Source organism: Cetorhinus maximus, chromosome 5, assembly GCF_964194155.1.
Source record: "Cetorhinus maximus chromosome 5, sCetMax3.hap1.1, whole genome shotgun sequence".
In the NCBI taxonomy this organism is placed as follows: domain Eukaryota; kingdom Metazoa; phylum Chordata; class Chondrichthyes; order Lamniformes; family Cetorhinidae; genus Cetorhinus; species Cetorhinus maximus.
This window is the reverse complement of record NC_135883.1, coordinates 1,593,222-1,620,693: the sequence shown is the minus strand read 5'-3', so window position 1 is coordinate 1,620,693 and position 27,472 is coordinate 1,593,222. Positions and strand designations below refer to the sequence as shown.

The window sequence follows — 27,472 nt, the reverse complement described above, 5'->3', positions numbered from 1 at the left end:
CTTTAGCTATGATATCTTGTCCAGCATGGTCCACTGGAAGTGCAAAGTTCTGTAAAAATCAGGTTTAATAGCCTTAGTTTTATGATAATTGAGGTCTTTGTTACAAAATAGAATGGAAAGAAAGCAACTAGTTATCTCATAAAGCTAGTTCCTTCAAAATGCTATCTGTGACTCCACTGCAGCCAACAAAGTTTAAATTGTGCTTAAAAGTTCAGAGGGAAAGTTTTCTATTTATACTCCCCAAGCATCATGGAAAGTTTCAGGAAGCCCATCTATTCTCAGAACATTTTTTTTATTCATTCACAGGATGTGGGCTTCGCTGGCTGGGCCAGCATTTATTGCCCATCCCTACTTGCCCTTGAGAAAGTGGTGGTGAGCTGCCTTGCTGAACCGCTGCAGTCCATGTAGTGTAGGTATAGCCACAGTGCTGTTAGGGAGGGAGTTCCAGGATTTTGACCTAGCAACAGTGAAGGAACGGCGATATATTTCCAAGTCAGGATGGTGAGTGACTTGGAGGGGAACTTCTAGGTTCCCATCTATCTGCTGCTCTTGTCCTTCTAAATGATAGTGGTCATGGGTTTGGAAGGTGCTGTCGAAGGAGCCTCGGTGAATTCCTGCAGTGCATCTTGTAGATGGTACACACTGCTGCTACTGTGCATCAGTGGCAGAGGGAGTGAATGTTTGTGGATGTGGTGTCAATCAAGCAGGCTGCTTTGTCCTGGATGTTGTTAAGCTTCTTGAGTGTTGTGGGAGCTGCGCTTATCCAGGCAAGTGGGGAGTATCCCATCACACTCCTGACTCGTGCCTTGTAGATGGTAGACAGGTTTTGGAGAGTCAGAAGGTGAGTTACTCGTCACACACTTCCTAGCATCGGATCTGCTCTTGTAGCCACAGTATTTATATAGCTAGTCCAATTCAATTTCTGGTCAATGGTAGCCCCCAGGATGTTGATAATGGGGGATTCAGTGATGGTAATGCCATTAAACATCAAGGGGCAACGGTTAGATTCTCTCTTGTTGGAGATGGTCATTGCCTGACTCTTGTGTGGCACGAATGTTACTTGCCACTTGTCAGCCCAAGCCTGGATATTCTCCCGGTCTTACTGCATTTGGACATGGACTGCTTCAGTATCTGAGTATTCGCGAATAGTGCTGAACATCCCTGCTTCTGACCTTATGATGGAAGGAAGGTCATTGATGAAGCAGCTGAAGATGGTTGGGCCTAGGACACTACCCTGCTGAACTCCTGCAGCAATGTCCTGACTGACCGACAACCTTTGTGCTAGGTATGACTCCAACCAGTGGAGAGTTTTCCCCCTGAATCCCATTGACTCCAGTTTTGCTCGGGCTCATTGATGCCACACTCAGTCAAATGTGGCCTTGATGTTAAGGGCAGTCACTGTCACCTCACCTCGGGAGTTCAGCTCTTTTGTCCATGTTTGAACCAAGGCTGTAATGAAGTCAGGAGCTGAGTGGCCCTGGTGGAACCCAAACTGGGCATCACTGAGCAGGTTATTGCTAAGCAAGTGCCACTTGATAGCAGTGTGCTTGACCCCTTTCATTACTTTACTGATGATGGAGAGTAGACTGAGGGGGCAGTAATTGGCTGGGTTGGATTTGTCCTGTTTTGTGTGTACAGGGCACACCTGGGCAATTTTCCACATAGTCGGGTAGATGCCAGTGTTGTAGCTGTACTGGAACAGCTTGGCTAGGGGCGCGGCAAGTTTGGAGCACAAGTCTTCAGTACTATTGCCGGAATATTGTCAGGGTCCACAGCCTTTGCAGCATCCAGTGCCTTCAGCCGTTTCTTGATATCATGTGGAGTGAATCGAATTGGCTGAAGACTGGCATCTGTGATGCTGGGGACTTCCGGAGGAGGCAGAGATGGATCATCCACTTGGCACATCTGGCTGAAGATTGTAGCAAATGCTTCAGCCTTATCTTTTGCACTGATGTGCTGGGCTCCTCCATCATTGAGGATGGGGATATTTGTGGAGCCTCCTCCTCCAGTGTGTTGTTTAATTGTCCACCACCATTCACGACTGGATGTGGCAGGACTACAGAACCGTTGGTTGTGGGATCGTTTAGCCCTGTCTATCACTTGTTGCTTATGCTGTTGGCATGAAAGTAGTTCTGTTTTATAGCTTCACCAGGTTGACACCTCATTTTTAGGTATGCCTGGTGCTGCTCCTGGCATGCCCTCCTGCACTCTTCATTGAACCAAGGTTGATCCCCTGGCTTGATGGTAATAGTAGAATGGGGGGATATACCAGGCCATGAGGTTACATATTGTAAAAGCAAAAAGCTGCGGATGCTGGAAATCCAAAACAAAAACAAGTACCTGGAAAAACTCAGCAGGTCTGACAGCATCTGCGGGGAGGAATACAGTTAACGTTTCGAGTCTGTATGACTCTTCACCATATTGTGTTTGAGTGCAATTCTGCTGCTGCTGATGGCCCACAGCACTTCATGGATGCCCAGTCTAGAGTTTCTAGATCTGTTTGAAATCTATCCCATTTAGCCGGGTGGTAGTGCCACACAACACGATGGAGGGTATCCTCAATGTGAAGGCGGGACTTAGTCTCCACAACGACTGTGCAGTGGTCACTCCTACCGATAGTCAAGGACAGATGCATCTGCAACAGGCAGGTTGGTGAGGATGAGGTCAAGTATGTTTTTCCCTCTTGTTGGTTCCCTCATCACCTGCCGCAGACCCAGTCTAGCAGCTATCTCCTTTAGGACTCTGCCAGCTCAGTCAGCAGTGGTGCTACCAAGCCACTCTTGGTGATGGACATTGAAGTCCCCCAACCAGAGTACATTCTGTGCCCTTGCTGCCCTCAGTGCTTCCTCCAAGCGATGTTCAACATGAAGAAGCACTGGTTCATCAGCCGAGGGAGGGCGGTACATGGTAATCAGCAGGAGCCGAGTTTCCTTGCCCATGTTTGACCTGATGCCATGATGCTTCAGAAGGTCCGGAGTCGATGGTGAGGACTCCCAGGGCAACTCCCTCCCAACTGTATGCCTCTGTGCTGCCACCTCTGCTGGACCTGTCTTGCTGGTGACGGGGGAGTCTGGGACATTATCTGTAAGGTATGATTCCGTGAGGATGACTTTGTCAGGCTGTTGCTTGACTAGTCTGTGAGACAGCTCTCCCAATTTTGGCACCAGCCCTCAAGGTGTAAGTAAGGAGGACTTTGCAGGACTGATAGGACTGAGATTGCCATTGTCGTTTCCGGTGCCTAGGTTGATGCCACGTGGTCCATCCGGTTTCATTCCTTTTTTTGTGACTTTGTAGCGGTTTGTTACAACTGAGTGGCCTCGCTAGTGGCCATTTCAGAGTCAACCACATTGCTGTGGGTCTGGAATCACCTGTAGGTGAAGGACAACAGATTTCATTAGGTGAACCAGATGGGTTTTTACAACAATCGACAATGGTTCCATGGTCATCATTAGACTTTTAATTCCAGATTTCTATTGAATTCTAATTCCACCATCTGCTGTTGCAGGATTCAAACCTGGGTCCCCAGAGTAATAACCTGGGTGTCTGGATTACTAGTCCAGCGACAATACCACTGTGCCATCCCTCTCCTATTCCTCAATGAGAGAAGGACTCAAAGAATTTTATAAATGGGGGTTCACTTGTCATTTAAAGTGATTTTGTTGTCTTAAAAGTTGTTAATTGTTGAAGTTTGAGCTACTGAGGAATTTAGGAAACAATATAAAGAAAGAAAGCCTTGAAAATTTTCAAGAGGGCATCTTAACAACCAAAAAGTGGGAGAGAAAAGACTTGTATTTATATAGCACTTTTTATGACCACCAGATGCCTCAAAGCAATTTACCAATGAAGCACTTTTGAAGTGTAGTCACTGTTGTAATATAGGAAACTTAGCAGCCAATTTTGCACACAGCAAATTCCCACAAACAGTAATGTGACAATAACCAGATAACTTTTTGTGACTGAGGAATAAATATTGGTCGGGACACCACAGATAACTCCGCTGCAAAATACTGTCAGGGGATCTTTTATATCCCCCTATTCCTGAGTAGACAGACTGGGCCTTAGTTTAATGTTTCATCTGCAAAATTGCACTTCCAACAGTGCAGCACTCTCTCAGCATCGCACTATCAGCCTTGATTTTGGTCCTTAAGCCCTGGAGTGGGACTTGAAGACATATCAGGATATTTATTTTACAGGAGTTATCCCTGATGTTAAAATTAAACCATTTCATGACAATTTAGGCTAATAGCTGCTGTATTATCTGATAAGGTTGCCAACCCTTCAGGATTGTCCTGGAATCTCAAGGAATTGAAAATTAATTTCCCAGATTAATGCGAGAATGCAACAGAAAATTATGATTAAAAAGCGTTTTCTTTGAATTTTTTTTGTTGTTCTAAAAATAATTAATTGTTCTACAGTTCTTGATTTTTATTTCAACAGTCTTCATTAAAATAATGGTCTCACCCAATGGCAGAATACTCAAGGGACTGAGGGGAGGCAGATTCAATCGTGGCTTTCAAAAAAGAATTGAATCATTATCTGAAGAGGAAAATTTTCAGGGTTATGGGGAATGTGCTTTAACCACTATGATTCTATAAAAAAGCTTATAGTGTATCATTGAGGCAAAAGTGCACAGGCTCCTTTAAGGCGACAAAATGAAAATGCATACAAGCACCAGTTTATTCAAAGACTAATTCTTCTTAGGGTGGAGAAGAGATTTCTTATTCTGTTTATGTGGAGGTCAATTAAGAAACTTTGTATCTATAAACAGAATCTTCTGGAGAAAAAGTATGCAGTCAGGCAGTGAAAATTTCCTCAGGATGACTGAAATTAAAACTTATAGCATTAAAACAGAGTTTAATTTTTTGCACACTGCACATATGGTGAGCACTATTCATTTTAATAGCAGGAATAGTGGAACAATATAGCTTTGGAAAGATAGGTAGCAAGTTCTAGCAGAAGAACTATTATGAAAAATTAAGAGTTAATGGGCTAGATCAGACAACCACAGCAACAACTTGTATTTATATAGCACCTTCAACATAAAAAAATGTCCCAAAGTACTTCACAAGGTGCATTATAAAACAAAAGCACAACAATGAGTCACATAAGGAGATGTTAGGATAGATGACCAAAAGCTTGGTGTCAGGAAGAGACATTAATTTTTATGTTATTGGAAATTATTTTTTTTAAATAGAGGTTTAGTCTTGTGTGTTAATTGGATTAAAGCCAGCTAGTCTGGATGCTTTGATGTATAGTTTTGAGATGTAAACAGAGGTAAAGGGTACATTTGCATTTTGTTGAATACAGCATTCAAAGACTGGAGGTGAAATCTTGCACCTAGCTCAGATACACCATGTTTATGTTGCTAATAAAACTGGTACTATGAAAGTGGTTCAAAGGGCCTGGTGATACCATGAGAATTTACATTCAAAGAGAAAGGCTGGGTATAACAGAAAGGAGTTTGTGTATGCAGGTCAGAAGCATGTAAGATCTAAGCCTGTAAGCTTACAACTGCCTGCAAAGGAACAAATTGAAAGGAAGCTCATTTTGAATTTGTAAAGTGAAAATGCTTTGCCTGGTGTCTGGTTAAAGTCTATGGGTTGTTGTTGCCTTAATGGAGATTAATTTGGGAATTTGTTAAAAAGTTATGATAACAGTAATTTGTAGCCATGTGTATGTGTTTAGTGCCTTATTGTAAATTAATAAATGTCTCATTTAGTTTGATATAAAAACCTCTTGAGAACTGGTGGTCTTATTCCTGAATTTAGAGCTGCAATTCAAAACATACCAATTGAAAATATAGGTTCTAAAGTTTCCCTCTGGGATTTTAAATAACTCAGCCTTTGCAAACTGCTGTGCTATAACACTTGGTCAAAGAAGAAGACAACGAATGCAAAGTAAAGGGATCAAGAAAGAACTAAGAGAAAACCAGCAAAAAAAAACGAAACAAAATGGGAGCACAGGTTATTATCTAAAATTATTGTACTCAAATGTTGAATCCAGAACAATCTGGTTTAGTCTCAGACAGTTGCCAGCTAGCAGAATGATACCTGGACTACTTGGGTTAAATTTCAAGGAGAGATTACACAAATTAGGGTTTGTATTCCTTAGAATTGAGATCTCAGCAGTGAGTTGATTGATGTTGTCAAGGTGTTAAGGAGAACTAATAGGGGTAAATAGAGAGAAACTACTTCTGCTGGTTAAAGTGAGATGAAGCAGGGTGGAGTCAGCGGCTAAAGTGGTGGATATAGGTGGTTTCATTGATGACGCAGTTGTGATTGGAAGCCTATTGAAGGTTCAAACAGGGCACAAAGGTTCTGGTTTAGCCTCAGTCAGTTCCAGGGAAAGAGATGAGTTAGTGGCCAGAGAACAGAGTATGTAGCAGGGACCGAAGACAATGACTTCCTGAGGAAACTTCTGATCACCTATTACAGATGTTGGACAAGCAGTCTGGCATTTTAGAGACAGTGGAGGGATCAAGAAAGGTGGTAGAATTAGGTGTTCTTCAGTGGAATGTGGAAACTGATGTTCCCATGGGACAGTGCGTAGATGAGAAATAGGACAGAGGCAAATGTAGATCCCTGGGGACACCAGACCTAATTGTGCAAGAATGGGAAAAGAAGCCATTGCAGATGATTCTCTCGCCACAATTGTAAAGGTAAGAACCAGACAAGCACAGTCCCAGCTAACTAGACAACGAAGGAGGAGAGGTGTTGGAGGGGAATGGTGTACTCAAACATGTCAAAGGTTGCAGACAAGTTGAGAATGACAGGGATGGACAAGTTATTTTTGTCACGGTCTCACAAAATGCCATTTGTGACTTTGATAATTGTGCTAGGCACCTTTCAACTACCCAAATATAGTTGTGCATCAAGTATACTCCGTACAAAGTATTTTAGCTTACTGCTCAATTTACCAATACCACATTTTAAAAAAATAGATGTACACTTAGAGACAAACTTAAAGTAACATTGCAAAATTAAAGAAAATGCTTGTATACAATATGATAATGTGGAACAATGCATATTGCAGCATAAGCCTTTCAAGTTAGATCTACAAGAATGAACTTTCACTTGTACAATGCCTTTCACATCCTCAGGGTGCCCCAAAGTACTTTGCAGATAATAAAGTACTTTTAATATGTAGTCACTGCTGTAACATATGCAAACATGGTAGCCATTTTGTACACAGCAAGATTCCACAAAGAGCAATGAGATAAAATAATCAGTTAATTTGTTTCTGGTGGTATCATTGAGGGATAAACAGTGGCCAAGTCACAAAGAAATCCTATGTTCTTCAAATAGTGATTGGATTATTTTACCTGAGGGGGCAAAGAGGGCTGCATTTTAATTAGATCAATTTAATTCATCTCATCAGGAAGAAAGGCACCTCTGACATTGCAGTACTCCTTAGCGTTATATCAAAGTATTAGCCTTGATTGTGTGCTCAAATTGAGAGCAGGACTCAAACAATGACTTTGATTTAGAGACAAAAGTCCAACCAAGTTGAGGCTGACAGATCACTTGCTCTTTACTCCTAAATGTCACTTATTATGTTAAAAGCATTAAACAGCAGGAACTGAAATGATATCTATGACAGTTGATCATCTGGTTTCAGAAATACTCCAGTGCTACTATAAACGTGATCAAGATTTCAGAAGCAGTGCAAGAGCAGGCAAAAACTAGTGTTGAAAGTTGTTTTACAATATCTCAAGTAAAATCATAAAGGTGTATCAGTATTCCATTTACAGTGCCGAAGAAAATCAACAAGTCAATCCTGCTGGTTTAGGGTCTGATGGGGCTCAATTATAATGAAATTTGTAGGCAGATTCCTGTTTGAAAGATGGGTTTGAAGTTATGCTCATCAAGCTGGCCCAGTCATGTTAGACATGTCCAGTTTGAGAAGAACAAATATTGTCAAGTTTTTTTTTAAAAAGCTAATTTTGTATGAGCTATTTTTTCTGGTCTGCCAGTTTCCCCATATTTAGAGAAAAGCTTTTCTGCTTTTTGCCTTCTCTGGGCTGCAGAAATGGAAACAATTATGGATCAGCAATTAGAAGATGTACTCATTGGAGCTTGTTTGATCTACAGTAAATTAGCTAGTATATTTACAAAATAACCATGCAGTTTATGCTTTTAGAACATCTTTGGTAACTATTGCTGCAATAGAATTCCATTTACCTAGTACAGAAATGGAAAATGCTAGAAAAACTCAGCAGGTCTAGCAGCATCTATGGAGTGAGTTAATGTTTTGAGTTCTTATGACCCTTCTTCAAATTTTGCTTTTATCTATTTACCTAGTGCTTGATGTGTTGGGCAACTGATATTTACTTTGCTGATCCATGCTATATAATAAACAAATTTAGACTTTTGAAAATAGCTACATTTTCAGAAGCAATTTGATTGAAGTGTCTTTTGGGGTTAAAACTTTGAAAAAATAGCATAGCATTCAGCTAATTCACCCTAATTAAATAAATTAGATACGTTTTGTTAAAATATTAACTCCCCTTCATATGAAAAAAACTGCAGTACAACAGTGATCATCATACTGGAAATATAGCATTCAAAAGATGACAGGTTCTCAGCAAAAGTTTTTGTGCCCGTGGTTCTTCTCCTCATTGCTCAAGGCAAGTCACAGGTTATGCTGGGTTATACCACATGCTGCACAATGTCTCCAGGTATTGAGACATTTAGCATTGAGATTGCAGATTTAATTAAAATAGAAATCTTGTAGATACAGTTCCTTGACACAATGTAGTTGTAGGCTCTGGGCATTGACTTGTGGAGTAGGTTTCCCTCGTCTCTCCCAACTCCCATTTTCTTTTTCACGTCTTTTGTTCTTCTCTTCCCTACCATTTGCGTCTTAGCAGCCCTCGTCCATCACCTTACTGGGCTCCACAGCCTTTCCCCTGCCTTTTCACATGACGTGCTATGCTGGTCCTCAATTTACCAATCCTTTGCTCAGAACTACAGACCGGTTCCTGCACCAGCCCAAATCCTTTCACTGTTTTTCCTCCCTGCCTCACCATCCCATCTGACTGCATCTTCCAGCATTAAAAAAAATTAAATTGGAAATACCTAACAGTATTGCAATCAGTATCAGCAATAGCAGCCCAGGTAGCCTTGCAAATCTTTAACAATGTCTGAGGCAGATGCTTAAATTGGGAGGGCCATCAGACAAGTCAAGCAATAGTTTGACAAAGTAGTACTCTCAAAATCATATCCATCAGCCAACATCCCAAACTCCATCAATGTGATCGCTGGATATGCCATATTAAGAACATAGACAGACCAGAAGTAGGCAAACTGTAGGTGGTTGGGTGTGGATAGCTCCATGAATTTTCAAGAGGACATCCTAGCAACCCAAAACTGTGCATTAAAAAAAATGGACCAGCATTTATATAGCGCATTTCAGGACTACTGGAAGTCTCAAAACGCTTTACACCAAATGAAGTATTTTTGAAGTATAGTCATTGTTTAAATGTAGGAAACACGGCAGCCAATTTGCAAACAGTAAACTCCCACAAACAGCAATATGACCACCATCATTTTTTTTGTGATGTTAATTGAGGGATAGATATTGGCCAAGACACCAGGGATTACTCTGCTTTTTTTGAAATGGTGCCATGGGATCATTTACACCATAAAGGCAGATGGGTCCTTAGTTTATCATGTTCCAAAAATGGCATCCTCTACAATGCAGCACTAGCTCACCACTGCACTGGAGTGTCAGCTTTGATTTTTGTGCCCAAGCCCTGGAACAGGACTTGAACCTGGAATCTTAATGACTCACGTGTGAGAATGTTACTCCCTGAGCCACAGCTGACAATAAACAGGAGGCCAATGGTGGAATTGTAAAATACCACAATTTATAACGTCTTTGCCAGAAGGGAAGGTGATCCAGAATAAGCTGCCCTCAACATCAAGGCAATATTCAACCAAGTATGGCACCACCAGTTGACAGGAGGCCATGTAACATCCACGATTGGACCATCAAGTGGCAGGCAATGTTTGCATCAATTAAGTGCTCAGTATTCACCATCTCAAACTCAGGAAAACCCAGCCATCTCCACTTGGCCTTTGGAATCACTGAAGCGGTTGCCAACCCGTCAGGATGGTCCTGCAGTCTGCAGGAATGAAAAATTAACTTCCCAGATTAATGTGAGCAGCCCAAGAGAAAAATCATATGGACATGAAGAAAAAAAATTGTGTTTCCTTTGAATAATTTCATTTGTTATAAAAATGCACTTCATTGTACTACAGTTCTTAATTTCAACAGTATTCATGAAAATAGTGAATCGAAGAAAAATACTAAAACTTTAAATAGATTGAAGTTAAAAAATTGTAACAATATATTGTTCTTTTGTGTAAGGAGAATGATTGCAACTTGGAAGCAGAATAGGTAATTGTACTCAACATATTTCCATAAATTATGCAATGCTTCAGTTCATTTAAAAAACATGTATAAAACATCATCACACACCAAAGCTTTTAATGTGCCTCTTTCTCAAAATAGAATTAGAAATCTGGTTTCACATGTCCGCTGATGAATAAGCACATTTAAAATGTTTCTATTACTAATATAATCATTTTTGAATGAGGCGGGTTAACAACAGTATTATTTATTTCATTTAGTAGTGATTATCCAAGCACTATAAATGAGATTTCACTATTTGAACATTATTTGTATATTTAAATCACTTTCAGCATTTATTAAATAAATTATTTATCTATTAAAATTAGTTCATGCATGTCCTCTGCAGCGATGCCTCAAAAACAAATACTTTGTTTCAGCTGGAAAACATTTGTATATACTCAAAAGGTCCTGCTATAACTCTGCAAACATTTAGGACCAGAGCACAAAGGTTTCCATGTTTCTTCCAAATAAACAGCTACTAAAAATGACCCATAAATAGTCAGTTGATTTAGAATGTATCCAGTAATATAAAAACCATGTTAAAACAGCTTTTATCGATCAATCAAACATGACAGGCCAGAACATCATAAATGCATAAACAGGACAAAGTTACCTTGATTTTGAGGGCCAGACTGCCAGGTTCAGGGGCCACACGGTCTTAAGGCCACAGAATGGACAACCTCAAACTAGATGGTGTGACTCGGGTTCATCTATACTACCTTTGTGAAATGATTCATAAAGGAATCCAATAACGTTATTCTTCAACTAAATGAGCTGACCTGTATGAACAAAGCCAGATGTAAAACTACTTCAAACAAGGATTCAATTGTTCAAAATCACGAGGGGTCTAGACAAACTAGATAGAAAAACTGTTCCCTTTGGCGAAAGAGTCAAGAACCAAGGGGCACCAAATTTATGGTGACTGACAGAACGATCAACAGTGGCATGAGGAAAAATGTTTTTCTTGAAAAGCACAGCAAAAAGTGGCTAGGATCTGGAATGCACTACCCAAGATAGCGGTGGAGGCAGGTATAAATCATGATTTTCAAAAGGGCATTGGATAAGAACATGGAGAAAAGAATTTGTAGGGCTATGGAGAAAAGGTGGGGAGTGTGGCTAGCTGAGCTGCTCTTACAGAGCTGGGGTGGACAAGATGGGCTAAATGGTTTCCTTCTGTGCTGTAGGCATTCCATGATTCCATAAGCTTTAAAAGTAACACACGTAACTCCTGAGCATAATTCTAGATTTTATTTCAAAAAAGTCAAATTAAAACAATGCATGATGATTTTGCTTAACACAAGAGTTAATGAGCATTGCAGATGGGGTCCATATACTCAAACATTTGATGTCAGTAAAAGTACAAAATTTCAAGCCAATGCATGCACTGGACAATTTATACAGCACACACCGAATTACAGCAGTTCACACAGCGTCACATGATTCGTGAAGTTTACAATTTCCACATTAGAAAAGGAAACATGCGCTTGAATATGTAGCAAGGTTTTCAATTTGGATTTGTTTTTAAATATACTTAAAAACATCCGGTTCACGTAATCGGACAGATTGAAGCCAGCAGCATTTTAGTACACAGGCATGACAATGTGCACCCTGTAATACAGAATGATTGAACGCTGTTACCAGGCTTAGTATAAAATGTTTCACAAAGCAACATGTTTAATACCAGTTTTTCCAGTCCATGGAAATTGAGTTATGGGAATAAATGACATGCTTCTACAGATTTACCACTGACACTGATAAATTAACTTCAACACTATATAAGAAAGGTAAAGGGGCAAATTGGTAGCACACCAAGAGATATTTTTCTGAAACAACTAGTATTCATGTCACCAGCTTCAAAATAACAGTGTCACTGGCACAGACAAATTGTGCCCTCGCTTCGATGAAGAATGGGATCCCACTTTACTAAAAGCATTAATCTGGTCCATCACAACATTCTATCAGCAATAACCACACCTCTAGGATGAAGAGGCAGCTATCTGGTATTAAAAGTACTTGTGGTCCAAAAATCTGACAACATTTGGAATGGTTGCCTTCAGACAAAGAGGCCACATTCTTTTCATCCTAGAGAGGTAGGGTGGGGTTTGGGAAAAGGAGAAAAAGTGTGAAAGGCACTCACATTTCAATTGCAGATATACCTCAATTTTTATTGAGGTTATTAAACACAATGGTTCATTCTCTTGTTTCAACTAGATATGGTTTCCATCTCTGAATGCTTAAATCACTCATCCGACGCAGGATGTCCTGAAACAAGGTTATGTGCTCCCCAACAAAGCAACTTAAAAACCATTATTTCATTAACTTTGTTCATCTGTTACATTCCAAAATACCTTTTTTAAATAATGCAATGTAGTGTAATAGATATATATTTTGAAAAGTTGGCATGATCATGTATTTTATACAAGGATCTACAAGTACAATAGTTATGCATATGCTTGTGCAGCTAAGGATCTATATTGATTGACGTTAACTTCCTGTGAAGACTGCTCCATGGTATCAGCGGTGACTACTTCAAGCGTTAGCCCATACAAGAAGCAATGCTCTCAAACACAAGAGGAGCAAACACGGTCAAGTTAAAATTTCAACAGGAACCTAATCTGGTGGAACAACATAAAGTGCTACTCCAAATAAAGACTGGAAATGATTCTGTTTTGTTACCAGCCAAAACTTGGTAATATTTTAAGTTCAAATTTCAAACTGCAACCTCTATTATTTAAAGAAAACTGCAGCTCACTCAGTTAAATTGTTAAATTCATCATTAAATCTTGAAAATATACTCTATTCAAAGTAGTTACAATTTCTTTGAAATACTTTTAAAGAAATTTAGGAATGGTAACACTGCTCTATGAAACCTATCAGGCAATACAAAAGATTATATAGCTACAGTATATTCTTCATTAGGTGCAGACAATGCTATCAGAACTCAAATCTCAGATCAGATCCATGTATTTAGATGCCTTTGTTCATTTGATGAACAATGTGTAATATTCTAGAGCGGCACGGTTTCTGCATCATTTTACTGTGCTATTACTGTGCATTAAGGAAATGTAACATTACCTCCTTCTCAGCTTAAGAACTAATTTGCCTGTCTTCAGTCTTTCCACAAATAAAAATGATTTGCTCGTTTAACTTCATTTTGTTATAAATGCACTTGAGACCAATTACAAATCATTTACAATCTACACATGCCAGGCTGAAAAATTCTATTTGCAAAACACATTTCAACAGAATCAGAATTTGGTTCACCCTTAACATTCCGAGCTCTTCTATATTTTAGTAAATTGCCTGACACAATGAGTGTTTCTAAGGCTTTAAATGATGACATATTGGTGTCTACAGGCAGACAACCATCTGGCAGCGTCTGCAGTGACCTTTGCTTGTGACAGGCAGTGGGTTGAGTATTTCCATCGGAGGAAATGTCAACTGCTTCTCGTCAAATCACAATTTCTAAGGAAAGCTGCTTCTGCCAAGGCCAAGTGTAGATACAAGAAGGTTTAACAACCAATGGCAACAGAAACTAGAATCAGTAAATCCCTAGGTATATTAGCCAAAGATTCAGGCCCTGAAGTACTCATATTTACCTTAAATTTCACCATCGACTATTTTGGTAGAATTGTTAACCCAATTACTTTACTGTTAATGCACCTTTAAAAAGCTGAACACAAAAGTACACAATAGCGTCCCACAGTATAATTTCTGAACCTTAACTGTAAACTATAAAGCAATGCAGCTGGATAAATTGTCTCAATGTGTTATGAAATTCAACAAACACGAGAATAAATTAGGTGAACTTTCTATCTGACAAACTAAGTTGACATTTAATTACTCTCATCCTATTATATATCCATATATATTATATATATGCCAGTGCCAATGAGCCCACAATACGAAACTCATCTCAGTTCAACAATTTATTCACAGTGGGCTTAAGGCTACAGTATGGTAAGTGGAAGTATTCCTTTAGTGAAAGTTCAGTATACTCTAAGGTGGAGTGAGATTTACATGCAAAGTAATTTATGGAAATTTCTTTTCTTGTGCAGTACTTGATTCAGAGTGCTTAATCCTAGAAATAAATGCAAAAAGACATTTATTTCCTAGGGTGGCCAGCTCCTCAATCTGCGCAGACAATTTTATTTTAAAACCACACTGAAACACCCGTCCACAAAAACCGTTTAGGGATCCATTTGTATTATCGCCATGCTGCTAATAGCTAGAATTCAACTAAAGTTTCTCACTGCAGAGAAATCTCTGCGCCTGTATAGTCAGGGATTAAGACATGCACATATCATATACAAATTGTTACTTCTAAATATATTAAATGCAATGGATTAAAAATTTGCCAAGTACGTTCAAGGGCTTTCCAGTTCACCATCTCTGGTTTGTAGCTCAGCTAGTTGATGTCGAAGTGCATTTACTTTTGCCTGTAGATCTTTATTGGACTCAATGATGTGAATTATTTCATCCCAGGCATCATCCAAGTACTTTGAGGAACGGTTCCATCGGAGAAACACCCCTTTTAATTAGAAAAAAAACCATCAATAGTCTTCAGGATATTTAAAGCCATCTTTCCAACCTTGGGCTCAAAGAACTGGAGCTCTTTCATTGGGAAAATATACACTTCAAAATATAATCGAGGCTTTCAATACAACAGGAATAAACTCTGCCTAAGTCAGTAAGATAGTTGCCTTTTCTAAGAGACCACACGACTTGAGGATGTGGGTTAATGGTGCATATGGGCTGCACTGTATTTGGATGGAATGCACTTGATGGACCAGTGGGCTTCAAAGGACATTGCTCAGTTCAACTATAATATATACTTGTCCAGATATAACAGCCCACAACATAAAATGCAGCTGCACCAGTATAATGACCAAACATGCCATGGATTCCATTATGGGGCAGTGCCAAATTTCAGATCAAGATTTGTATCAATTACACAATTAAGATGAGCATTGCAACACTGGGGGAAAGTGAAAACACGCAGAAAGGCACAAGAATTAGGAGCGGGAGTAGGTCTTTTGGCCTCTTGAGCCTACTTTGCCATTCAATAAGATCATAGCCGATCTGATTGTGGCCCCAACTCCACCTATAACCCTCAACCCCCTTGTGATCAATAATCTAACTCAGCCTTGAATATATTCAATGACCTAGCCTCTTCTGTTCTCTGGGGAAGAGAATTACACAGACTAACGACCCTCTGAGAAAAAAAAAATCCTCATCTGAGTCTTGAATGGGAGACCCTGATTTTTAAACTGTCTCCCCTAGTTCTAGACCTCCCCTATATGGGAAACATCCTCTCAGCATCCATCCAGTCAAGTCCCCCTCAGGATCTTACATGTTTCAATAAGATCCCCTCTCATTCTTCTAAACTCCAATGGGTATAGGCCCAACCTTTCCTCACAAGCTAACCGCTTCATCCCAGGAATTAGTTGAATGCACCTTCTTTGAACTGCTCCTAATGCAGTTATATCCATTTTCAAAAAAGGAGATCAAAACTGTACACAGTACTCCCGATGTGGTGTCACCAAGGCCTGGACATTTGTAGCAACACTTCCCTACTTTTATACTTCATTCCCCTTGCCATAAATGCTAACATTCCATTTGCCTTCCTAATCACTTGCTGTGCCTGCATACTAACATTTTGTGACTCGTGTACCAGGACATCCAGATCCCTCTGTGTGGAGCTTTGCAGTCTCTCTTCATTTAAATAACATACTGACTTTCTATTCTTCCTGAAAAAGTGGACAAGTTCACATTTTCCCACTTCATGCTCCATCTGCCAAATTTTTGCCCACTTAGCTAACCTATCTAAATCTCTTTGAAGACTCTATGTCCTCTACACAACTTACGGTCCTACCTACCTTGGTGTCATCAGCAAATTTAGCTACCATTGTTACAGACCATGATGGGAGGAGTGCGCAGTTAATTCTAGCCCCACTTCTCCACAGGTCATAACAATAATTGGCCCACAAAGCTGGCCAGTTATTTGCCTCTGACACTTATTCCCAGCATTAAGAGACTATAATCAGGCTTCTTTCAGTAAACACAAAAAAAATTATAAAACAAACTACTCTTTGAAAACAAGTTAATAAACTAGCTAACATACAAGTTGTAGTTTAGAAGTGTAACATTTCCCCCTTTTTAAAAAGATATTCGAACCCCCATAAACTCATACAAAACACCAAAGAGGACAAAACAAACAGTCCCCTGCAGAGGCTGGAATATGGGAAAGTTTCTTTTTAAAAGGATAAAGTTTGAGAAGATGTCAATACTGTTGATCTAACAGAATTCTGGTCACAATAGATCTTGAAGTTCCTTATGACAGATTTTCTGGTGAAATTGTCCTTGATGATTCTCACTTATGATAACTTCGCAGACTTTCAAAGTAAAACAGTTGAGTTATTCTGATGAGACGTTTGAAGAAAGTTTAACTCACTCGAGACCACATATAACAAAGGTGGGGCAGAGAGAGAGGGGGAAAAAAGTCTTTCTTGCAACCTGCTTCTAAGGTACCCCACATTCACACTCAGAGCTGTAAAGGCTAAGATGTTCAAAGAATACTTCTCTCAGGCCAGGTGTTTTCAAGCAAGAGTCTTTAACCTGGCAAAAAAAAAGTTCTTTGTTACCTTAGACACACAAAGTATCTCTTCCCACAGCAGGTGTTCCCTGCAGGACATCTATCTTGACCCAATGTTTCTTAAAGAATGGCATTTTCACAGTTCCAAATGAATATTGCAAACTTTTGAAAATAGCTCAGGAGGAAGAATGTCCAAAATTCAACGCCCTTCAAACTTTCCAAAAATGGGTTTCTCACACCATACATTCAGTCCTTTCATCCAAGTCGTTCATGTAGACTGTAAATAGTTGAAGCCCAGCACTGAACCCTGTGGCACTCCACAAATAATAGCTAGCCAATCCAAAAGTGACCTATTTATCCCTACTCTATGCTTCCTGTTAACCTGTGTATGCTAATATGTTACCCCCTACACAATGAGCTCTTATTTTGTGCAGTGACCTTTAATGTGGCAACTTATCGAATGCCTTTTGGAAATGCAAGTACACCACATCTACAGGTTCCCCTTCATCCACCATGTTACTTCCACAAAGAACTCTAATAAATTAGTCAAACACCATTTCTCTTTCACAAAACCATGTTGACTCTGCCTAATTATATTAAGATTTTCTAGATATCCTGCGATTACCTGCTTAATAATGGATTATAGCGTTTTTCCTATGACAGATGTTCGGCTAACTGGACTATAATTTCCATCTTTTTGTCTCCCTCCTTTCTTGAATAGTGGTGTTAGATTTGGAATTTTCCAATCCGCTTTCCCAAATATGGGGAATTTTAGAAGATCACAACTAATAAATCTACTATCTCTACAACCACTTCTTTTAAGACCCTAGGATGCAGTCCATCATGTCTAGGGGACTTGTCAGCCATTAGGTCTAATAGTTTTCCCAGTACCTTTTCCTTAGTGATTGTGATTGATTTAAGTTCTTTCCTTTTACCCCTTTATTTTCAAGTATTCCTGGGATTTCTTTGTCTGCTACAGTGAAGAGACACAAAATACCTGTTCAATGCTTCTGCATTCGTCTTACAGCCAAACTACCAACCTTCCAATGGAATGTGAAATTCTCATGTTATAATCATTGTGCCTAGAGGCTCCTTTATTATGTGGTCATTAACTATTGCTGTTTCATTGCACATCACAAGGTCTAAAATAGACTGTGTTAGGTTGGGACTAGAACTCATTGCTCTAAGACATTGTCCCAAATGCATGACAACTCATCTTCCAGGCTACCTTTGCCTGTTTTATCCAATCTATAAGATGATTAAAATTATTATTGCAGGACCTTTTTGAGAAGCTCCCATTTTTCTTTCTTGTAAACTCTGTCCTACAGTGTAACTACTGTTAGGGGGCCTATAATCTACTCCCACAAGTGCCTGCTTAACTTGTCTATTCCTTATCTCTACCAAACTGATTCTACATCTTGATCTTCTGAACTATAAGTCATCTCACTATGACGCTGATGTTATCCTTTATTAACAAAGCTACCTCACCACCTTTTCCTAGCTTTTTGTCCTTCCTAAATGTCAACTACCCTTGAATATTTAGATCACAACATTGGTCAACTTACAGTCACTTCTCTGAAATGACTATCGGGTCATACATATTTCTGTGCTAACAATTCACCCATTTTGTTCCGAATGCTGCTCACATTCAGGTACAAGGCATTTAACTGTCTTTGGACCGTTTTTGTAATCTCGGGCCTTATCTGCTGGTACACTGTTAGGTTTGTACCCTCTGTCCCTTCCTGCCACATTCTGGTTATCATTACCCAAATTGCTAGCCTGCTCTAATGCCTTGCCCTTTCTCTTTAATTTACCACATCACCCCTCACATGACCCCTCCCTTCTCCCACACCACCATTTAGTTTAAATCCCTCTCTGCTGCCAGAGTTATATGACTCACCAGAACACTGGTCCTAGCATGGTTCAGGTGAAGACTTTTCCAATGGTACATCTCCCACTTTCCCCAGTACTGGTGCCAGTGTCTTTTAAATCGAAACCCATTTCTTTTACACTAATCTCTGAGCCACATATTCAACTTCCTCCAATCTGAGTCATGTGTTCAACACAAAAAAAAATTTACTAGTTTATGCATTGGACAACATAAGGTGCACTGTGTGCCTTCAGCCATCTCTTATCAATTATCTCCAAAATTCCACAGATAATTCTCTAGTTATATTTTGTAACTAACCCCCACTTTTCATTGGAAAGCTTAAGGAGCATTTAGTGGGCTAGACCAAACAACTGAAGAATTTCAATATTATATTAGGCGCCTCTGATCTGTATGCATGTACTGCTGCATTAAGTATAGCCTATGAAACATTTTAGTTTACATACACTGTATTGATCTTGTAAAAGTAGTTGTACGCATGTTAAGAGAAAAATTTAAGTTTAAAGTAACACTAAACTTAAAGAAAACGCTATATTAAGTTGTGGCAAATCACACCATTGCGTTTTACAACAGGAGCTTTAAGCTTAATCTTCAAGAACAAACCTGCATCTACATAGCATTTTTCCGATTCCAACTGTATCATAACAAATGTAGAGTATACCCCCCTCTCCCATGACAATCCGTTGCAATGTATTACTTTGAGGCTAAGTGCACAGGCCCCTTTAAAGCTACGAAGTGAAAACACATACAAGCATGAACTTATTCAAACACTCATTCCTATCAAGGGCGGAGATCTAGAATTGTTTATATAGAAGCCAATCAAAATTCTGAAGTTTTGTCTCCAGAGGTTCCCTTGTGGATTCAGTTTACAGATATGAAGTGAACAGTGAATATTTAATTGCTTTTTGAAAAACTTTTCTCCTAAACTTTTTTTTATTCTCCCTTGTTGTGCTCTTCCCTGTCGGTGCACTGCGTGTATGCTTCTTTATATGCAATTTCTTGTTTTTATTTATCCATGATATCTCATTAGAGTTTAATTTTGTTCTTTTTTTTAAAAAAAAACATTTTTCCTAGGCTCTGCTGAATAGCATTTGAACTCTTTCTCACTGTCGTTCTACATTGTTTGCCAGTGTTGTCCATTTTATTTTTCCCAAGTTCTATTCTCAGCCTCTTAAAATCAGCTTTTCTCCACTTTATTACTCTGGTCTTTGTCATGCTCAGTCTATCTCAATGATCTCAAACTATTATAAATTATGGTCACGACTGCCTAATATTACCCAGCTTTTACTGTTCTTATTGCTTTGCTTCATTCCTCATTACTTGGCTCAACAGCAAATCCTTTCATGTTGGGTTATTTAAATGCTGCATTCGAAAAAAGAGTCCTGTACACATTGTAGGAATTCCATCTCTTTATCTCCCTCTTCTTGCCAATCAGTTTTGGGATAGTTGAAATTGCCCATAATTAGTCAATTTTTAAAAAAAACCCATTTCCTTAATTTGATTCCAAATTTCTTTGTCCATCTCCCTTCCATGATTAGCTGTTCTCTGAGCTACCCTTATTAGAGTGATTGAGCCTTAGTGCAAATCTGGGACGATTCTGCCCAAAGTGCAGTAGCTGGTGGGAAAAAGAGCATTTTACCTGCTGTATCGTCCCAATCCCGCCTTATTAATTATGCATTCCCAGGAAACATGCCGTACCATGGCAGGTCCCTCTGATTCGCCCGCCATGCCATCACCTCACTGCTTCCTTACACTGGGCGCCAAGTAAATGCAGCCAGGCGTACACCTCTCAGTGCTTCCAGCCCAGGACTGCTGCACAGGAGACCCGAAAGGCAAGACGACTGCAAATTCCCGATTCAGTGACATCCCTGGCACTCTTTCTGGACACCGACGGAACCTGCTGCGATGTCCTCTGTCCCAGCTCTGGCCGCAAGAGGCCCGGTGTCACCAGTCCGGCTTGGGAGAAGGTGGCAGAGGTTGTCATTGCCAATGCTGCACAGAAGAGGTTGGCCATACAGTGCAGAAAGAGGATGAATAATCTCATCTGTGCCGCCAGGGTAAGGCGACCATCTCATCACCCTAAACTCTCACTCACAAGCCCATCACACATTCACCGGCATCTCACTCACTGCCAGCTCAAGGGACATCGTGACTCACTCCCATACAAACCCTCACATCTCCATCTGGCCTCATCTCCTTTGGAGACTGCCTCCTCAGACCCCATCCTTGAGGCCACTTGCACAGAACATGTGTCCCCACACACATCCTGGGTTAACCCTCTTTCCCTAGTAATGCCCTAGCCCTGCAGCCTCTTCCCTTGCCCAAGAGCAATTCTCCGCCTTCCCCAAGCACCAAGCAAGCCATAGCCCTGCAGCCATTGAAAAGTTGCCCCCGCCTTACAGCTGGTCCAGTAAGTAGATGGCTGCCCGTGAGCACCCCCCCCGACCCCGGTAAGAGTGATGTGGTGCTGTCTGCGAAGCCTGGCACTGATGACTGCAAGTGCTGCCCAAAGCAAGTTAGGCAAACAAACCGCAAGTTCTGAGTGAAGTGCAGCTCACCACAAATAGGTAAGAGAACCACTGTCCTAAATCAACACTTGTTTAACCGTTTTCCATTGTTTGTGTACGTTCTTCTGTCAGTTTCTCTTCCCAATTTATTTAGGTTATCTCCTGGCTCATTGTACTGTTCCCTGCTGTTGAATTTCTTTATCAAGCCTAATGTTTGCTAATTCCATGTTCCCCTACTGCTACATTACCTATTGCTATTGAATTTTCTATTTCTCTTGGCGAGTTTGTAGAAATCCCCACCCTCCTTCTTCATTAGTCACTTACACAATTATGCCAACTGCTCACTCAATTCTTAATTTGTTAACATACATTGTCTTCATCTCCTTGCCAATCTATAATTTATCAATTGAATAGAAGTTCTCTTCGTCTAATCCAATAAGATTATGCTTTTACCCTATGTTTATATTATTCTTTTGTTCTGGGAGTGTAATGAAATCCTTGATTAACACCGTCACCCCATATCCCCTTTTCCTTCCCCACGTTCCTGAATATTTTGCATTTTAGAGTATTCAACAGCCTCACCTGAGCTTCAGTGACATTTCTGTTGGTTATTACATGATGTCCTTATAACAATTTGTGCCTCTACCTTCTGCATTTATAGACATACAACTCAAACCAGACTCCGAAGTACTTATTTCAATTCCATCTCCATTTGAGTTGTACTTTATAACTTCCTGGGTAATCTCCCCCAACCCTACAAGCGCAGAAATATCTGTGATGCTATAATTCTGGACTCCCAAGCATCCTAGATTTTAATTGTCCACCTTTAGTGGCTGAACCTTCAGCAGCCTGGGTCCTAAGCTCTGGAATTCCTTCCCTAAGCCTCTCCCTTTCTATTCTTCTTTAAGATGCTCCTTAAAACCTACCTCTCTGACCAAGCTTTTGGTCATTTGCCCAAGTATTTCCTTATGTGACTTGGTGACAATGTTTAATAATGCTCTTGTGAAGCACTTTGGGAATTTTAATTGCTTAAAAATGCTCAATAATACAAGTTGCTTGTTCTTTCATCCTTAGACTCAAATCAACCAATCTTTGACTATTCTTTTCCTTTATCCTTTTGCAATATGAATTTAATTGGATTATGACTAATATTTCTTAAATGTAATCCTACCTTCCAACTCCTTACATCAATAAACTGAGACAGGCATCATATGGATTAAGGTCACACTCCTGGATGATTCATTACAAGCTATTTTAAGATTGAAGAACTACATCGTTATAGCTCTCGTTACAAATCTCTCTAAACTGCCTCCTGCTATCTGTTCTGTGAAGTACACTATGTCCTCAGTAACAAGGTTATTTTTCTTTTGGGGATGGGAAGAGGAAGTTGTGGCAAAATGCATGGCAAGAACTGCAGCCTAGTTTTAAATGTAATACTATGGACTCAATCATCGAGTTGAATAATGATGGATATTTTTTGAACTAATCTGACATGAAGTTCTCTGAATTTGCTGAAGGTGCTTCACACTTGTAAATATTGGTAACCACAATAGATGAATTCTGTCCCTCACCCCATTCAATCCAAGATATTGGGCATCAGATGCGAACTTAAAGACAACTCTATCGGGAGCATAGTGAGGGAATGTCGAATTTGCATTAAAGCATCACACAAGTAATGCCTTGACACAATACTGCGTTACAAACATCACTGGTGGGTAAACAAACAAGAACATGGGTCGAATACTTCCATGGAGGTGGTGGCCCTGAAAAGAAATGAAGCAAAACAGTAGCTCTCTAGTGGAAAAGGAACACAAGCCTTCCCTCACCTTCCCACAGCTGCAAACTTTGTGGTGCCACTGAAGGCCAGATAACTAGGCTGTTGGCTTCATAGAGGGGGTTACAGTACTTCTCCAGTTCTTTTGGTCTATTTATCCATGACCAGAGAGATACAGTTTTCTGCTGAAGCTTTAGTTTTCGCCTGGAATACAAGAAAAATAACTTTCAATTCCCCTTCTTCAGGAAAACAAATCAAATCAAACTACCATAAAATAATTCACTTAGAGTTTGACTATATTGTAAATATGAACTCAGTTGTTGGTTCAATCTTAATCATTTTAGTGGTTCCTTGTGAGCATTCCTGCTCATAAGTCTGACTTTAGTACAGTACCTTGGTTACATCAGACACCCTAAAGTGTTCTCTGCTAATGCCTCTTTTAATCACCATCATCCATTTGACGATCTGGCCATAATTTCAAGCAGGTGAATATGATTGTGTGTTTAAACTTAAAAGGATTTAGCACTGCTATTTTTTTTTTTCAAATCCACTACTGAGATTTGGGCATCTTTAGCATGGCCAGCATTTGTTGCCTATCCCTAAATGACATTGGGGAGTGAGCCACCTACTTGAATTGCTGCAGCCTGCTAGTTTATGTACACCAATAGTAATATTGGTTATGGAGCTTCAGAGTTTTGACTTGGTCACAGTGAAGGAACAGCAATTTATTCCCAAGTCAGGATGGTGAGTGACTTGGAGAACTTGCAGGTGGTGGCACTCAAGCATTTGCTGCAATGTTCTTCCAGGTGGTAGATGTCATGGGTTTGGAAAGTGCTGTTGAAGGAGTCGTGGTGAGTTGTTGTGGCACAGAGTACAGTTACAGGCCTTGTGCATGGGTGGAGGAAGGTAAGAATGTTTAAGGTGATGGATGGCGTGCCAATCAAGAATTAATACTTTTCCCTTGGTGGTCTGCAGCTTCCCGAGCATTGTTGGAGCTGCAGTTACCCAGGCAGTGGAAAGTATTCCATCACATACCTGACATTTGTCTTGTGATCAGTCTTTTGGAAATGTGGAGGCAAGTTATTCATTGCAGAATAGCCAGTCTCTGATCCGCTTTTGTAGCCACAGCACTTAAGAGGTTGCTCCAGTTAAATTTCAGTTAGTTAACGATGACACCCCAGGATGGCAGTGGTGGAGAATTCAGTGACAGTAAGGGGCAGTGATTCAATTCACATGAGATGGCTGTTGCTTGCCACTTATCAGCCCAAGCCTGAATGTTGCCTAGATTTTGCTACATACAGCCAATGATTACTCATCACCTAGGGAGTTGCAAACAGCACAGAATACATTGCAAGTATCTGCTAACATCCCCACTTTTAACCTCATGATGCAGAGAAGGTCATTGATGAAGCAGTTGAGTATGGTTGAGACACAGCCATCTTCCTTTGTGCGAGGTATGACTTCAGCCATTGCAGAGTTTTCTTCGACTTCCACGAACTTGAATTTTACCATGGCTCCTTGATGTCACACTTGGTCAAATTCTGTCGTGATGTCAAGGGCAGTTACTCAGATCTCACCTCCAGTTCAGCTCTTTTGTCCATGGTTAGACCAAGGATGCAATGAGGTTTGGACTCAATCGGTCATAGCAAAACCCAAACTGAACACTGGTGAGCAGGTAACTGAGTAAGTGCTGCCTGATAGCACTGTCAATAGCACATGCCATCAATCTGCTGATGACTGAGAATATATGAATTGGGCAGTAAATTGGCCAGATTGGATTTTCCCTGCTTTTTTCCTCTGGTCATGAAGTTTTATTAAGATTGACGAGTATTCTTTATATTGCCGTTCATTTGCATCAAAAACTTCAGCACTTAATTGAAGTCAGTTCCATGAGTCTTAAAATATATGCCTTGTAAACTGATGTAAGTGCACTTATCAGCCAACCCCAGTCAAACACGAATAACCAATGCTGTTTACTTGAATCAATCTCCTCAATTGTTGGACCAGGTGATGCACCTTCACCAGAAGGAGCACTGCCTGCGCCAGGAAAGCCCCCTGGTGGTCCACCAGCATCCTGACAGCTTTATGATAGGATTGCAGATTTTCTCCAGCTCTTCTGTTGATGTTCATACTCATCCTATTCAGCAGTCTGGCTTCTTGTCTAGCCAGCTGATAACTTCATTACGTTTTTGTGGACAGGATATACCTGGGCAATTTTATGCTTTCGTTGAGTAGACATCAGTGTTGTGGCTGTACTGGAACAACTTGGCTACAATAGCAGCTAGTTTTGGAGCACAATTCTCAGCACTTTTCAATACTCAAACGCTACCAGGTCAGGCAACATGTGAATGAAATCCAGAATAAAGCTCCCAACTGCCATATTTAGAAACTCGCTTCACTTGAACCTCAACAGCATTCTTAAGTGCACCACTTAGTCTTGAGCTTAATTCGAAACAAGCATTAAAGTAATATATTATATAAATACAAGATTAGAGAAAGGTCACTGAGCTTTACCTATTGAAGTCCTAGACAAATAAACCTGCCATAAAGATTAGATGTAAAGAATGCTGCAATAGTTGTCTCCAATGCATTGGTGAACCGTCTATCCCAGCTATGCCTGTCTCATTATGGGGTATGTGGAACATTCCTTGTTCCAGTCCTACTCCGGCCCCCTCCCACAACTCTTTCTCCGTTACATCGATGATTACTTCGGTGCTGCTTCATGCTCTCGTCGGGACCTGGAAAAATTTATTAATTTTGCTTCCAATCTCCACCCCTCCATCATTTTCACATGGTCTATCTCTGACACTTCTCTTCCCTTCCTTGACCTCTCTGTCTCAATTTCTGATGATAGACTGTCCACCAATATCCATTACAAGCCTACCGACTCCCACAGCTACCTCGACTACAGCTCCTCACACCCCGTTTCCTGTAAGGACTCCATCCCATTCTCTCAGTTCCTTCGCCTCCGTCGCATCTGTTCTGGTGACGCTACCTTCAAAAACAGCTCCTCTGACATGTCCTCCTTCTTCCTTAACCGAGGTTTTCCACCCACGGTCGTTGACAGGGCCTTCAACCGTGTCCGGCCCATATCCCACGCATCCGCCCTCACGCCTTCTCCTCCTTCCCAGAAACATGATAGGGTCCCCCTTGTCCTCACTCATCACCCCACCAGCCTCCGCATTCAAAGGATCATCCTCCGCCATTTCCGCCAACTCCAGCATGATGCCACCACCAAACACATCTTCCCTTCACCCTCACTGGCGGCATTCCGTAGGGATTGTTCCCTCCGGGACACCCTGGTCCACTCCTCCATCACCCCCTACTCCTCAACCCCCACCTATGGCACCTCCCCATGCCCACGCAGAAGATGCAACACCTGCCCCTTCACTTCCTCTCTCCTCACCGTCCAAGGGCCCAAACACTCCTTTCAAGTGAAGCAGCATTTCACTTGCATTTCCCCTAACTTAGTCTACTGCATTCGTTGCTCCCAATGCGGTCTCCTCTACATTGGAGAGACCAAACACAAACTGGGCGACCGCTTTGCAGAACACCTGCGGTCTGTCCGCAAGACCCAAACCTCCCTGTCGCTTGCCATTTTAACACTCCACCCTGTTCTCTTGCCCACATGTCTGTCCTTGGCTTGCTGCATTGTTCCAGTGAAGCCCAATGCAAACTGGAGGAACAGCACCTCATCTTCCGACTAGGCACTTTACAGCCTTCCGGACTGAATATTGAATTCAACAACTTTAGATCTTAAACTCCCCCTCCCCCCATCCCCACCCCGTTTCTCCCCCCTCCCCATTTTTTTTTCAATAATTTATATAGATTCTTCTTTTCCCACCTATTTCCATTATTTTTAAATCTAAAACTAAAACTTTGTTAGTCTTTCCACCCCACCTCCACTAGAGCTGTACCTTGAGTATCCTGCCATCCATTCTTAATTAGCACTTTTCTTAGATAATGTCACCACCTTCAACACCTCTTTGATCCTTTTGTCTGTGACATCTTTTGATTATCTGCTCCTATCACTGCTTGCTTATCCCCACAATCACCCCACCCTCAACTTCTCTCTCCCCCCGCCCCCCACCTTAAACCAGCTTATATTTCACCCCTCTCCTAATTATACTTCAGTTCTGCTGAAGGGTCATGAGGACTCGAAACGTCAACCGATTTCTTCTCCACCGATGCTGCCAGACCTGCTGAGTTTTTCCAGGTAATTCTGTTTTTGTATTAAAATAGCTGCTTGTTGCAATATTTTTGATAAAATCATTTTATTTCATGATACAGTG

The 27,472-nt window shown here is 40.6% G+C and overlaps 1 protein-coding gene across 2 annotated transcripts in view; it reads right to left on the bottom strand.

Annotated features, from left to right (window-relative positions):
• Window positions 1–11,649: 11,649 nt before the first annotated feature.
• Window positions 11,650–27,472, bottom strand: part of LOC144680448 (myotubularin-related protein 9) — an 81,319-nt gene continuing 65,496 nt past the window's right edge. Inside the window, exons 8-10 of one of the 2 annotated variants that reach the window (XM_078541414.1) lie at window positions 23,233–23,384; window positions 14,782–14,947; window positions 11,650–12,024 (exon numbers count right to left, since the gene is read on the bottom strand). In XM_078541414.1, the coding sequence (XP_078397540.1) occupies window positions 14,784–14,947; window positions 23,233–23,384 (316 nt within the window). In that variant the 3' untranslated portion in view covers window positions 11,650–12,024; window positions 14,782–14,783. Of the gene's footprint in view, window positions 14,948–23,232; window positions 23,385–27,472 lie in introns of both variants that reach the window. The other variant, XM_078541412.1, reaches the window with a different exon arrangement.